The sequence below is a fragment of the Mixophyes fleayi genome, chromosome 2 (genome assembly GCF_038048845.1).
Source record: "Mixophyes fleayi isolate aMixFle1 chromosome 2, aMixFle1.hap1, whole genome shotgun sequence".
Lineage (NCBI taxonomy): Eukaryota > Metazoa > Chordata > Amphibia > Anura > Limnodynastidae > Mixophyes > Mixophyes fleayi.
The window spans coordinates 9491185-9506356 of record NC_134403.1 but is presented as its reverse complement, the minus strand read 5'-3'; the positions used below and the strand labels follow the sequence as shown (position 1 = coordinate 9506356).

General features: G+C 43.4%; 1 protein-coding gene across 1 annotated transcript; it reads right to left on the bottom strand.

Moving 5' to 3' along the window:
- Positions 1–10079: 10079 nt before the first annotated feature.
- On the bottom strand, positions 10080–11027 carry LOC142139753 (olfactory receptor 52A5-like). The gene has a single exon (XM_075197622.1). It carries the CDS (start codon positions 11025–11027, stop codon positions 10080–10082), a length of 948 nt encoding a protein of 315 aa, XP_075053723.1.
- Positions 11028–15172: the final 4145 nt, after the last annotated feature.

Here is a 15172-nt window from a genome sequence, read left to right as displayed (position 1 = left end):
CAGTATATAAGGCATCGAGGGCTTAGCCTCCCTGCCGGTTATAGCGTCCAGTTTTCCCTGTCAGCTAACCTGCTCCTGTGCTATCTTGGTGATATACCTTTCGGATTGATTACTGTGTATGACCCTTGCCTGTACCTTGGACCTTGCCTGCTTGCCTGTGACCATGACCCGTTTGTCCTTACCTTGGACCCCGCTTTGTTGCTCGTGACCCTGACCTTTGGCGTGTTGTCAGACCATCCTGCTTGCTAGTGACCCCTGACCTCGGCTTTCGTCTGACCATCTGCTGCCATCTACTCTGTCTCCTGGCCTGCAGCTGCGGTTTAGTATAACAAACCTACACTACATTGGAGTTAAGTTCTGGGGGCATCCGAGTACCTGTGAGCGCATCTAGCTCTACGGGAAAGGCGGCTGCTATAGGTGAGGACCTCCGCCTATCAGTTCTGCAGTTTAGTTATCTGACCAGACAGCCTAACACTGACTATTCTTTGTCTGCCACTCAACCTGACCACGGTTCGTGACCCCAACAATTCTGTTAGGTCCCTGGTCTGAACTTTGGATTCCTTCTGACTATTCTTGCCTTTTATATTACTGGTTCATTGCTTGTTTATTTGATATTTTCCTTGTCTTTAGTCACTACTGTTTGTGTGCACCAGCACTGCAAATAAACCTATGCTATTGCACACAAGACCTGGAGCAACTGAATACCATCATTTTCAAATGTCACATTTGAAAAATAAGTTTTAAATAACTTCATCTGTCAGAACCTTCCTCAATAACAAGGGCCAGGTGTGTTAATGAGTTAAAATAATAAATCCCTTGATAAATATTCTTTGGTCTTTTAAATATCTAATAAATGTGTATAATACATAGACTGTATGCTTACATATATTTATATTAATCATACCTAGTTTTTAATTTCTACTTAACAGTTAAGGTTATACTTTATACATGTAACAGTGATGCTTTAAATAAAAACACAAATTGCAGATTTACGTATAAATATTCAGTGGACACTTTATTAGGTACATCTTTCTAGTACTGGGTAGGATTCCCCATTGCCCCCAAAACAGCCTGAATTCTTCGTGGCATGGAGTCAACAAGGTGCTGGAAACATTCCCTAGAGATTCTGGTCCATGGGGTCATGAGAACATCACACGGTTGCTGCTTATTTGTCTGCTGCACATACAGGCTGTGGCATTTAAACACTGGTCAATTGGCTGATTAAGGTGCATAATGAGTGCCAAGAAAAGATTTCCCATTTAGCACCACCATCACTGTGCACTATTGACACAAGGCATGATGGATCTATAGATTCATGCTGTTTATTTCAAAGTCTGACCCCACCATCTGACTAGGCAACGTTTTTCCAATTTACATCTGTCCACTTTTGTTGAGTCTGTGCCCACTGTAGCTTCAGTTTCCTCTTCTTGGCTAACATGAATGGGACCCAGTGGGGTTTTCTGCTGCTGGGGCCCATTCACTACAAAGTTTGACATGCTTCATGTCCAGAGATGCTTGTCTGCATACTACTGTTGTAATACATGGTTATTTGAGTCACTGTCACTTACCTGTCAGCATGAAACTGACCATTCTCTTCTGACCTCTCTCATTAGAAAGGTGTTTTCTCCCACAGAACTGCAGCTCACTGGATGTTTTTTGGTTTACTCATAATTCACTATAGATCTCAGTTCTTCCCAATTCTGGTGTTTGGTTTAAATATCAACTGAACCTCTTGACCATGTCTGCATACTTTTAGGCATTAAATTTCCACACGATTGGCTGATTAGAGTTTTAACAAGCAGTTGTACAGGTTTACCTTATAAAGTGTTCACTGAGTGTATACATTAGCTGTAGTTCATAACATGTTATATCCCTAATTTTCGGATTCACAAGCGAAAGAGGTGGGAGTGATTATCTCTCTCTCTCTCTCTCTCTCTCTCTCTCTCTATATATATATATATATATATATATATATAAAAGAAGAAGTTTTCTTGTTTGTTTGTTTGTTGGCGAATATCTTTTACACCACTGCAGCGATTGGGATGAAACAAATGCAAGGTGGTCCTGTTGCATCCTGGCGAGGTTTTGGGTGGGTAGGGTACCGTTCAGGCCTCCCGTTGGTGTATGCTGTCAAATCTTTCACTCTGGGAGTCTGTTCTGAGCCTTCAACTGGATGGATTTAGACAAAAACTTCACAGACTGGTAATATTGGATCCCAGAAGACATATTAGGGGGTTGAGGTGCCAGTTGGACTTCCCGTTGGTGTATGCTGTCCAGATCTCTAAACCAAGGAGCCTGTTCTTGACCTTCCACTGGCTGGATTTGATTTGTTTGTCTTTTCTTTTGCGCATTAGGACACCCCTGCACCAATTGGATGTAACCAACCTGAGGTGGACCAGCTGGATTTTGGCCAGGTTTTAGGGGGGATAAGGTCCTGGTTGGACCTCCCGTTGGTGTGCGCTGGTCAGAATATTGACCTGGGGTGCCTATACCTTCCACTGGATAGACATGAATGAAAACTTCACAGACTGGTAACATTGGAACCCAAAAGACATACTAGGCAGTCAAGGTCCTGGTTGGACCTTACTTTGGTGTATGTTGGTCAGAACTTTGACCCAGGGAGCCCGCTCTGGGCCTTCCACTGGATGGATAGGGTTTGTTTGTCTGTCTGGTTATGCATTTGGATACCCCTGCACCAATTAGGAAGAAACCAATGCGAGGTGGTACAGTTGGATCTTTGCCAGGTTTTAAGTGGGTTATGGTTCCGGTCAGACCTTCCGTTGTTGTATGCCAGGCAGAACTTTGACCTGGGGAGCCTGTTCTGAGCCTGCTACTGTATAGATTTGGACAAAAACTTCAAAAACTGATAACATTGGATCCCAGAAGACATACTAGAGGGTTGAGGTCCCGGCCGGACCTCTCGTTGCTATACGCTGGACAGAATTTTGATCAGAGGAGTCTGTTCTGGGCCTTCCACTGGTTGGATTTCGATGACATTTAATATAAATACAAAAACGACACTGGCCAGTCACCGCGTGGGTGTGTTGGAAGAGCTGCTAAGCTGCTAATTATTTCTAAAATTTTGACAGTTACATCCTCCCTTGGTCTCACCCAATGGACCTCCTCCTCTACCCACTGCCTTGGTCACTCCCTAGATCTTGTCTTCTCCTACCTCTGTAGTCTCTCTGACTTCTCCATCTCTCCCTTTCCTCTATCCGATCACCATCTTCTCTCCTTCTCTCTCTCCTCTTCCCCTGCTCCCCTCCCCCTTCCCAAACCTACTCTGTCCATACGCAACCTCGACGCCCTCAATCCGGCCTCTCTGTCCTCCTCTCTCGATACCCTTCTTTCTCCCCTTTCTTCCCTGGCCTGCCCCAACCAGGTGGTCTCCCTCTACAATCTCACCCTCACCTCTGCTCTGGATGCTATCGCCCCTGCCCACTCCGTCCACCCTCGCTGTTCCAAACCCCAACCCTGGCACTCCAAATTTACCCGCTTCCTCCAAAAATGCTCCCGTACCGCTGAACGCCACTGGAGAAAATCCCGCTCCCTGGCTGACTTCCTCCACTTTAAATTCATCCTTTCGTCCTACAGCTCTGCCCTCTCACTCGCTAAACAATCTTTCTTTAAATCCCTCATCTCTTCCCAATCCTCTAACACCCGCCGCCTCTTCGCCACCTTCAGCACTCTCCTGGCCCCACCCCCTCCTCTCACCCCCTCCACTCTGACTGCCTCCGACTTCGCCTCCTTTTTCTCCTCTAAAATTGAGGCCATCCGACTTGATATCTCCTCCTCCACTCTCTCATCCACCCCCCACTTTCCGTACTCTCCCCCCTAGCCACCTTCCCTTCCACTCCTTCTGCCCCACCACGGGCGAGGAAGTCCATTCTCTCATTTCATCCTCCCCCCCATCTACCTGTCCCCTGGATCCCATCCCCTCCCACCTTCTTCGCTCCCTTTCCCCCACCACCTGCTCCCACCTCGCTCACCTCTTTAATCTTTCCCTCTCCACCGGCATCTTCCCCTTCTCCTTCAAACATGCTCTCGTATCCCCCATCCTTAAGAAACCTAATCTTGACCCTACTTCTCCCTCTAACTATCGCCCCATATCACTTCTCCCCTTTGCCTCCAAAATTCTCAAGAGGCTCTTCTGCAGCCGTCTCTCCTCCTACCTTTCCGAACACTCCCTCCTTGATCCTCTCCAGTCTGGCTTCCGCCCCCTTCACTGCACTGAAACGGCCCTAGCTAAAGTCACCAACGATCTCCTCTCTGCTAAAGCCAGGGGCCACTTCTCCCTTCTCATCCTCCTTGATCTCTCTGCAGCCTTTGACACCGTCGACCACCCCCTCCTCCTCCACACCCTCCAGTCCTTTGGCCTCTCCGGCCCAGTCTTGTCCTGGTTCACCTCTTACCTTGCTGACCGATCCTTCTCCGTCACCACCTCTGGATCTCTCTCCCCCCGTCCACCCTTCCAGTCGGGGTCCCCCAGGGCTCTGTCCTGGGACCCTTACTCTTCTCTCTCTACACCTCTTCCCTGGGTGAACTCATCAGCTCCTACGGCCTCAACTACCACCTCTACGCTGACGACACTCAACTTTACCTCTCCTCTCCTGATCTCTCTCACTCCCTCCTCTCTAGGGTGTCCGCCTGCCTCTCTGCCATCTCCTCCTGGATGTCCTCTCGATTCCTCAAACTTAACCTCGCCAAAACTGAACTCATAGTTTTTCCTCCCTCTCGTACCTCATCCCCTTCTGACCTCTCCATCACTGTCGACAACACCTCTATCTCCCCTGTCCCCTAACTTCACTGCCTCGATGTCATCCTCGACTCCTCTCTCTCCTTTGGCCCCCACATTCTCTCTCTTGCTAAATCCTGCCGCTTACAGCTGCGTAACATCGCTCGCATCCGGCCCTTCCTCTCCCAAGATGCCACCAAATGTCTTATTCACTCTCTGATCATCTCCCGCTTGGACTACTGCAACCTCCTCCTCACTGGCCTCCCCCACTCTCATCTCGCTCCCCTTCGATCTGTACTTAACGCAGCCGCTAGGCTAATCTTCCTCTCTTGCCGCTCCTCGTCTGTCTCCCCCTCTACCAATCCCTTCACTGGCTCCCCTTCCCCTACCGAATCCTCTTCAAGCTCCTCACTCTTACATACAAGGCCCTCGCCAACTCCACTGCACCCTACATCTCCACCCTCCTCTCTATTCATGCTCCATCCCACCCTCTCCGATCTGCCAATGACCGTCGCCTCTCTTCCCCCCTCATCACCTCCTCCCATGCGCGTATCCAAGACTTCGCCCGCACTGCCCCCCTCCACTGGAACAAGCTCCCTCCCTCTATCAGAACTTCCCCTAATCTGTCCAGTTTCAAACGGGCTCTAAAAACCCACCTTTTTCTTAAAGCCTTCTAGTCTCCCACTTAATTTCCTACCTTTTCTTCTACCTCTTCCCCCTCATTCCCCTTCCCTTATCCTTATCTTTCCCTCTCTCCCCTGTGTCTCTCTGTCTGTCTACCCCACCCCTTTGATTGTACGCTCCTTTGAGCAGGGTCATCTCTCCTCCTATCTTCACCACTCTTAACTCGGCTCTCCAGCTACCTAGCCCTCCTCCTCGAGGACCCTCTTCCCCCCGTCCCCTCTCGCTCCTTCCTCTCCCCTCTGGGGGTTTCCTTGTCATCCGGGCCCTCCCTCTTGGGCTCAGCCGTATGCAGGACCTTCCACTCTCCCCTCCCCTGCCCCTCTAGCTGTGCTTTGATCTCACTGAGTTACTGTGCTTATTGTTTACTCTACTGTGCTGTCTCACCCTGTATTGTAATATTGTTTGTCCCTGTACGGCGCTACGGACACCTAGTGGCGCCCTATAAATAAAAATTAATAATAATAATAATAATAATAATAATAATAATAATAATAATCCAACTCATTGCTAACTTAATATCTTGAAGATTTAAACCCAGGCAATGCTAGGTACCACAGATAGTACCTTTATATATTTAAAATGAACATGGCCCTTACTGGTTTGGTGAATTTCTGCTGATAGAAGGTTTTCAATGTCCAACATACTGACTCCATCAATATGCTGGGTATCTACAAGTCTAGAGAGCCCACAATCAGTCACTGTTTAAGTGTAACTTCAGAGTATATCTTGTTATTTTTATTTAAACCAACATGATTGTTAAACTATATAACCTTGTATAAATAATAAACCCAGGTTCTGTATTTCCATATTAAAAATGTAGTCTACAAACTGTTTATTGAAGCACTTTCCAAACTATGACATTAATCATACTTATTAGAAAAAACAGAGTAATTGTTAGTAGACCAAATGTGGCAAAGTAGTGTACTCCATAAAGGCTTCAGTGTATTATTCTCTGGGAACAGACTATTCAGTCATGGCCAAAAGTTTTGAGAATGACACAAGTATTATTAAGTCTGCTGCCTCAGTTTTTATGATGGCAATTTATATTTACTGCAGAATGTGATGAAGAGTGGTCAGATGAATTACAATTAATTTCAAAGTTCCTCTTTTCCATGACAATAAACTTTATTTCAAAATAACATTTCCACTGCATTTCACCCCTGACACACAAGAACCAGCTGACATCAGGTCAGTGATTCTCTTGTTAACAAAGGTTAGAGTGTCGACAAGGACAAGGCTGAAGATCACTCTGGCATGCTGATTGAGTTTTAGAAAAACAGTCTGGAAGCTTTAAAGCAGTCCAATCCCTGTACCTTTTGCAGAATATCAGTCTGTCCCTGATGTTTTTCCTGGAGAGAAGTGGCTTCTTTGCTGCCCTTCTTAAAACCAAGTCATTCTCCAAAACTCTTCATCTCACTGTGCGTGCAGATGACCTCACACTTGCCTGCTGCCATTCCTGAGCAAGATTTGCACTGATGGTGCCCCAATCCCACAGCTGGATCAACTTTAGGAGATGACCCTGGCGCTTGCTGAACGTTGGGCTCCCTGAAGCCTTCCTCACAACTATTGAACCTTTCTCCTTGAAGTTCTTGATGATCCGATAAATGGTTAATTTAGGTGCAATCTTACTAGCAGCAATTTCTTTCCCTGTGAAGCTCTATTTGTGCAAAGCAATGGTAACTGCACGTGTTTCCTTGCAGATAGCCACAGACGAAGAACAATGATTTCAAGCTCCACCCTCCTTTTAAAGCTTCCAGTCTGTTATTCTAACTCAATCAGCATGACAGAGTGGTCTTCAGCCTTGTCCTTGTCAAGACTCTCACCTGTGTCACTGAGAGAATCACTGACCTGATGTCAGCTGGTCCTTTTGTGGCAGGGCTGAAATGCAGTGGAAATGTTGTTTTTGGGATAAAGATCATTGTCATGGCAAAGAGAGACTTTGAAATTAATTGCAATTCATCTGATCTCTCTTCATGACATTCTGGAGTAAATGCAGCAGACTTTGCGAAAAATAATACTTGTGTCATTCTCAAAACTTTTGGCCATCACTGTATAATTGGTACTTTTGTACAGAAACATATGCATTTAAGAATAAAGAATCTTTTTTATTTGTTAAAAAAAGAATAAAGAATCTAAAACCATATAATTCATATATTGTTAATATACAGTATATGAAAATGGAAAAACTGAAAATATATACACACAGTTTTAAACTGCAATGGATGAATTCTGTATTTATGGCATGTTTAAAATTTAAAAAATAATATTTGTACATTATCACATCTTATTTCCTCCTTGCCGGATGCTGCACAAAAAGACGACTCGTTCCAGCCAAAACTTTCCCGGACAGGCATCCATTGTCAGATGGGTGTCGTTCACTTTGCCCTGGGACAAACTATGATCGTATATTGCAGTTTTGTGTAAATTAATAAAGTACTGAACTAAAATTTTTAATTTTTTAGTTGTTCAATTGGATTTAATATTATTTATTTTATTGTCAAAATAAAGTTTTTGTCACGCCTGAGGTCTTTTGTGACGTCTGTCCGTACCCAGACTGGGTGGTGTCTCTGGAGTTAGGCTGGTGACTACGTACACAAAGCTGGGGGGCCTAATTATGTTCCTTTGCATGTAGGTGAAAGGACAGGAACAGGTGGTGAAAAGCTAGCAGAGAAGACCAGACAGGAACCGAATAGCTGAACCCAGAATAGAACTGGAATGCTGGATGACAAAACCGGAATGCTGGTTCCGGAATGCTGGATGATGGAACCGGAACCGAACTGGAATTCTGAATGAGGGAACCGGAGTGGAACCGGAATGCTGGAGCCAGAATGGAACTGGTAACGTTGGAAACAGAATGGAACCGGAATGGAGCTGGAATGCTGGAACCAAAATGGAAATAGTAATGCTGGAACCAGAGTGCTGGAACCGGAATGCAGACTGCACTATCTGAACTGGAACAGCAGAAAGGATTGCAGATTGCTGGGAACCAGGTTGGCGTTTGAAATAACAACGTTGCACTGGTAAAGGCTCCAGGAAGTCCTTTTATAGTAGTTGATGATTCCTTATTGGAGACTACGGTTAGCTGGGCAGAAGCAGCACTCTGAGTTGCTGAGTTGGGTCAGGTGACCATATCCAAGATGGCAACTCCCAGCAACTCGTTTTAAAGGGAAACCTAAAGTGGGGGCTACTATCCCATGATTGGCTGGGAGGAATCATGTGACCGAATCCAAGATGGCAGCTCCCATACACTGATTTTGTAGGGATTTCTGGAGTGAAGACAGACTGGGCAGCATCTTGCAGAGAGGTCTGAAACCAGCAAAGCCTGAAGGCCTCAGGAACATCTTGGAAAGACAGCGGAGTGACAGGACCTGAGAGTCTGGGGTGTGACAGTTTAAATGTTTGTAAAATATGTTTGTTTCATTGCACGAATATTATATTTCTTTAACATATAATGTAACAAATACTTTTTGAATTTGCTCCATTTTGCACTCCATATCAGCTGTCCTTTATTTTAGACACACCTGTATGTAGAGGTGGGTGTTGGTATACCTGATGTACTCCTTCAGGACACCTGGCACAGATGCTAGTGATGTACAGCTGGACGAACCTTGAGATGCATTTGACTCAACATATGTCACATAAATAGGATTTTTATGCGTACATTCGGGGCGCAAATACAACCAACTCTACCTGAGGTCTTATAGCTATCAGCCATGTCTGCCAGCCATCTTTTTCAAACTGAGAGAAGATTCCAGTACTTTCTCCATTGGGCCTCATGTATGAAAGACACTTAGGGGCATATTCAATTCCGATCCGATCCGCGGTAACGCGCGTTACCGTGGAAAATGCACACTACTGCCGGTTATACGTTATCGCAATAACGCGGATTTTCGTACGCAGCCCTACGGGCTGCGAACGAAAATCCACGTTATTGCGGTACCGCGGATTAGGTTCGCGGCCATTCCGGCGCGATCCCGCGAATTGAATATGCCCCTTAATGCGGAGTACACAATGCCTTGGTTTACCCTAATTCACCTCTATGATCTGCCATAAGTACATCAAGGTAATTGCCTACTCTCTACTCCAGAAGTACAGCTCTGTGAGACGGGTACAAATCTGTGCAAAAGCCTCATGAAAACTAAAACCTGCTACTTCTTTAAGACCAATCTTTTCATTAAGTAAAACATTTCAGTTTTTCTCTTAAAATCATCAGTTTAGCCCTATCTATATCTTAAATTTTCATAAGAGTGAGTTGACACCTGGGCTGTTTCTATTACAAGTGGTGCATACATGTGTTTGAAGCTTATTTTTACATTGCACCAAGTACATCTAAAAATCTACTACTCAAATAACATGCACCTGGAAGGTTCAAAATGCATCCTACTAAAACTACAGGAAGAGACTCAATGACCTCCAGCTGGTGCAACAATCCAAACATCTTCTGGAATAAAAATGTCCATGTACCAATGACCATGCAGCCTCTAACCCCCACCCCCCATATTTCAATACTATAATTTTGCTCCACAAAATGTAATTGTGTTTTGCAGCGATCATTCACATGAACTGTCTCTCCCCTGTAAATTCAACCTCAGTTTTTTGGCTGTAGAGTAAATGAAGCAGGACCTCAGTTTACATTTTACATTATTTTTTTTTCTACCACTTAAGGCAATGAGGTTCCTTGATATTTGCATAAGACTTTGCAAAATTGTTCCCGAATCTGATTTGTCTTCATACCATACACAAGTGGATTTAGCATTGGTGGAACCAGGAGGTACAAGTCAGAGAGAATAATGTGGATATAGGGTGGAATCCTCTTACCATACCGGTGAGATAGGAAAGAAAAAAAGGCCAGGACATAAAAACTTAAAAAAACACAAATATGTGGTGTACATGTGTTTAATGCTCTGAGACGTGATTCCTTAAATGGAAGACTGAAGACTGCACGGAATATCATGCCATAAGATATTAGAATAAATAGTAAATCAAGACCGAGAATAGAAAAGGCCACAAATAACCCATAAGCGCTATTTATTCTAATGTCAGCTGCAGCAAGTTTCAAAACTGCCATGTGCTCGCAGTAAGAATGCTCTATGATGTTGGTCTTGAATGCTGGGAGTCTCTTGAACAAAATGAGAATTGGACCAACCAAACCAGCAGCTCTGACCAGCAGCATGATGACCAATTTACCTATCAGATTATTGGTCATTGTAGAACCATACCTGAGTGGCTGATATATGGCAATGTAACGGTCAAATGCCATGGCCAGTAATAACCCAGATTCAATGCTTGTAAAGGAGTGGATGAAGAACATCTGGAGAAGACATGCATCAAAGCTAATGCGTCTGTCATTGAACCAAAATATACACAACATTTTAGGGGCTGTGCTTGTGCCAAGTAGGATGTCGTTGGAGGCCAGTATCGAAAGTAATATAAACATGGGCTTGTGGAGTCCAGATGATGCTGAGAAGACAACCAGTAGTGTTATATTTCCAAACAAGGTGAATATGTAAAAAATAAAGAAGAAGGGAGAGATCAACTTTTGTTTGTTCTCTAGACCAGGAATCCCAACCAATATAAAGAAGTTGGGATAAATTGTAGAATTTAACATGTTTCATTGGAATCCACTTATCTTCTTCTGCATATACCACTGGTGTTTCCTGGAGATGGGAATCATCAAATTATCAATATGCTTGTAAAAAAATGGACTATACTCAGTGGTGGCTTTAAGTAATTAAATATGTGACTACATGACAGAAAGGGTCACTTAATAACAGGATATGCAGTGCAAGTGTCCCACATGTATACCAAAGCTCTAATTGCAGACTATGTGCCAGATTCTGTGGAACTACACATGGATGAAGAGAATATACATTTAGAATAGGACAATTGTGGCCATGGACTTTCCTCTTTCCTACAGGACGATGATGCAGCTTAATATCCACTAACCAAAGTTTTTATTTTGCAGACTGGAATATTTAAATAATCCGGTTGGGGATTGGGGGGCATTGAGACTACTCATACAGTTTATTAAATCATCTCTGACTTTGGGTGGAGCTGCAGTTCTAGTTATAACATATCCTCGGAGGTGACGGAAGGCAATACTTACCATGAAATGTTAATAACAGTATTTTCCCTGCTCCCAGCATATCCGCAGATACTCCTCTAGTAAGACAGGTAATTCATAAATCGCTGACTCATTTTGACAAGTTCTATACAGCAGAATCCCGCTAATTAGTAGAGCTGTCCCTGCAGAATAAATTAGGGAAGTTCCATTCCTATGAGATGCATCAATTAAAGATTAGGTAGGTGTCACAAATTGCCTAATGTAATGGATGTTCTTCTCTAGACTAAACCTCTTCTCACCTTCTGATTGTGTCCTGAATAAAGACGTTGTATGAGATAATCCGGCTCCATGAATGTGATGGAGAAAATGCACCTGTCCTGTCCAGAGCCAAATTTAGTCCCCATGGGGCCTTTGCCATGATATTGGTTAGTCCTCCCCTCTGATCGGTCTATATCATTCTGAAAGTAGGGGTAAGGTGTTGCATTCATCTTTGCTCTCACACAGCTTTTGTATTGAGATCCTAATTTCATGAGATCCCAATTTTGGAGATTCCCCCCACCACCACCTCTCCTGGGAACTCGGCCTAAGGGTGATTTTATTAAATGTAAAACGTATAAATGCATATAAATAGCTGGCAGCAGGTAGGCCTCCTAGGACCCACCAAGGTCTAGACATCTGCATGCACTGTCTAACCCCTATCCTGGTCCTGGCCATGCCACATTGGCCACACCGGATTAGTACAGTGTGTATATGAATGAACTGCGGCGTAGCGGACTCGATGTGCTACACACTATGCACTTAGGGCCTCATTCATTAAGGATCTTAACTTGAAAAACTTCTTATTTCAGTCTCCTGGACAAAACCATGTTACAATGCAAGGGGTGCAAATTAGTATTCTGTTTTGCACATAAGTTAAATACTGACTGTTTTTTCATGTAGCACACAAATAATTGATAGCTTATTTGTACACTGAAATGTAAAGTTGATATTTGTGTGCTACATGAAAAAACTGTCAGTATTTAACTTACGTGCAAAACAGAATACTTATTTGCACCCCTTGCATTGTAACATGGCTTTGTCCAGGAGACTGAAATAAGAAGTTTCTCAAGTTAAGATCCTTAATGAATCAAGCCCCCAGTCTTGTTTGTCTGAGATAAATTTGCTCCATCTAAACCATGGTTGTCCAACACGCCTGTAAATGTGGCCCAGAAGGAGTTTTGGTTGTGGCAAGGGGGCAGCGCTGTTAATGGAAAAAAAAAATCCTGCAAAAAAAGAAAAGAAAATACTTACCTTGTGGTCACGCGGTCACGTCAGCTGGTACTCCGGCTCCCTCTCTTGTCTCCTCCTCCGTGCGGTGCTAGCAGTGAATGTCAGGCGTGATGTCATCACGCCCAACATCCATTGCGGAGCGCAGCACAGAGGAGTCCCCCGCGCGAGAACAACAATCAGCAGCACAGAATTGGAGAAAAGAAGAGAAGAGGACAGGAGAACAAGCCGATTAAAAGGTAAGTTAAGGGGGATTTTTTTTTATTATTTCAAGGGACTCTGACCAGTGAATAAAAGTCACCTGGTCCTGGAGCATCATGGACCTTATCTCCCTGCTACATGCTTCTACTTGTAATACTAATGGGGCATTATATATTATTTTCTTTGGCCCATTATAAGTTGTTGTCCCTTAACTAACATAGTGGTGTAATTAGCAAAACAGGTCACAATTTGGGGTCACAGTGATGTATATGTCAGGTACCGCAGGCCTGGTCAGGGCACCCTGATATACAATGCCTGGCTTAAATGCACTTTATTGATATTGCATCGAAACAATACAAAAAGTGATTATAGTATAATAACTAGAGAGGATTTTTTGAACAGGGTGATTGAAAGGTAAGTATAGGGGATTTGAAAAAAAAGTGATATATATATATATATATATAACTTTTTTTCTCATATATATATGTTAAATATGTTTTCTATGGTTTTTTGGATGATCAGCTATCGTTATTGTCAGTGTATCTTATGTGCAGCCCAAACCAACTCGTCGTCTCCAATGTGGCCCAGGGAAGCTAAAAGGTTGGACACCCCTGATCTAAATCATTTATATATTATTTAATAGAGTGATTTGATAGTACATTTATATATATATTTTTTTATCATATGCATTTTATTGAGGGCTTGGTTTAAACTACATGATAAATACCTGATAATTCATGATAAATCCAGCTCATCATTTCATTTATGAGGACAAGTGGAATGGAGTAAATAAAATATTGCTGCCAACTAGCAACTGGTATCTGGCCCCATGGATAGTGATATGTACATGCCCGATACATGTGCATCGGAAAAATACACAGATAACAAGAATAGAATCATGGGGTTAGATTTACTAAACTGCGGGTTTTAAAAAGTGGAGATATTGCCTATAGCAACCAATCAGATTCTAGCTGTCATTTATTTAGTGCATTCTACAAAATGACAGCTAGAATCTGATTGGTTGCCATAGGCAACATCTCCACTTTTTCAAACCCGCAGTTTAGTAAATCTAGCCCATGGAGTTTTCAAACTTTATAAATTGATTTTTGGGACACAATCACCCAGGGCCGGATTTACCACTAGGCAACCTAGGCAAATGCCTGGGGCCCAGGGCCGGTGGTGAGACCAACCTTTAAAAATGGGCCGCTACTTATGGGCCAGTTTTATATGCTTGCCCCCCCCCCGGGCTAAAGTCTGCCAGCCAGCCCCTGAATAGAGGTATATGTTATGTTAAAAAACTATAGTGCTATGGATTTTTTCAGGGAGGGAGCCCCAAACCAGTATCTTGCCTAGGGCCCCATGAGGTCTAAATCCGGCTCTGCAATTACCACATCTACGTGTCCCTCAGGAGATCAGATGTGCAGCAGATTAGGTCAGTGAGTGGTGAAATATTTAATATGACTTATTTCCATTTAAAGGTCAACTGAACATACAAAATGAAAACAAACTGTCTGCAACGTTCCCCAATCTAATCTGCCTTCAATAAACAGACATTGAAAACATCTCACATGATGCTTCAAATAAGGACCATGCAGGGAGAATGCAGGATGGAACATAGATAGATCGACAAATATAGCACAAGGTGTTTCAGTTGCCAATGTTTAACATTAATATTTAAAACAAAAAATTAGATTGATTTGTAATCAATAATTCCTGATGTTTAGTATGGCCACATGAGCTATTGTATAGAAACTGTGCAGGATGTGTGTGTTATATGTCAGGATTCAAGAAGTGTGTGTTATATGTCAGGGGCAGGACATGTGTGTTATATGTCAGGGGCAGGACATGTGTGTTATATGTCAGGGGCAAGAACAAGATTTATACAGGGGATATGTTAAGGTTTATTTCCAATATATTCATATTCTATGGGTTTGCATGATCTACAAATATTACTTGGAGTGTATATTGCAAACATAGTATGTATAGTATACAGAGGTCCATGTAAATGTGTGTGCACTGGGCTACATAATACAGTTTGTACAGTTCAGCATCTTTTCTTTATATGTTACAGTAAGCATGGTATAGGGGGTGCTTCCTGACACCTATAAACCCCCCCACACGCACCATGTATGGTTATATCTGTATGTGTCCAGAATTCTCATGGCTGATCTGATGATCAGTGCTCAGTTCCATTTGAAACTTTAATACAAGAATCGTGCAGG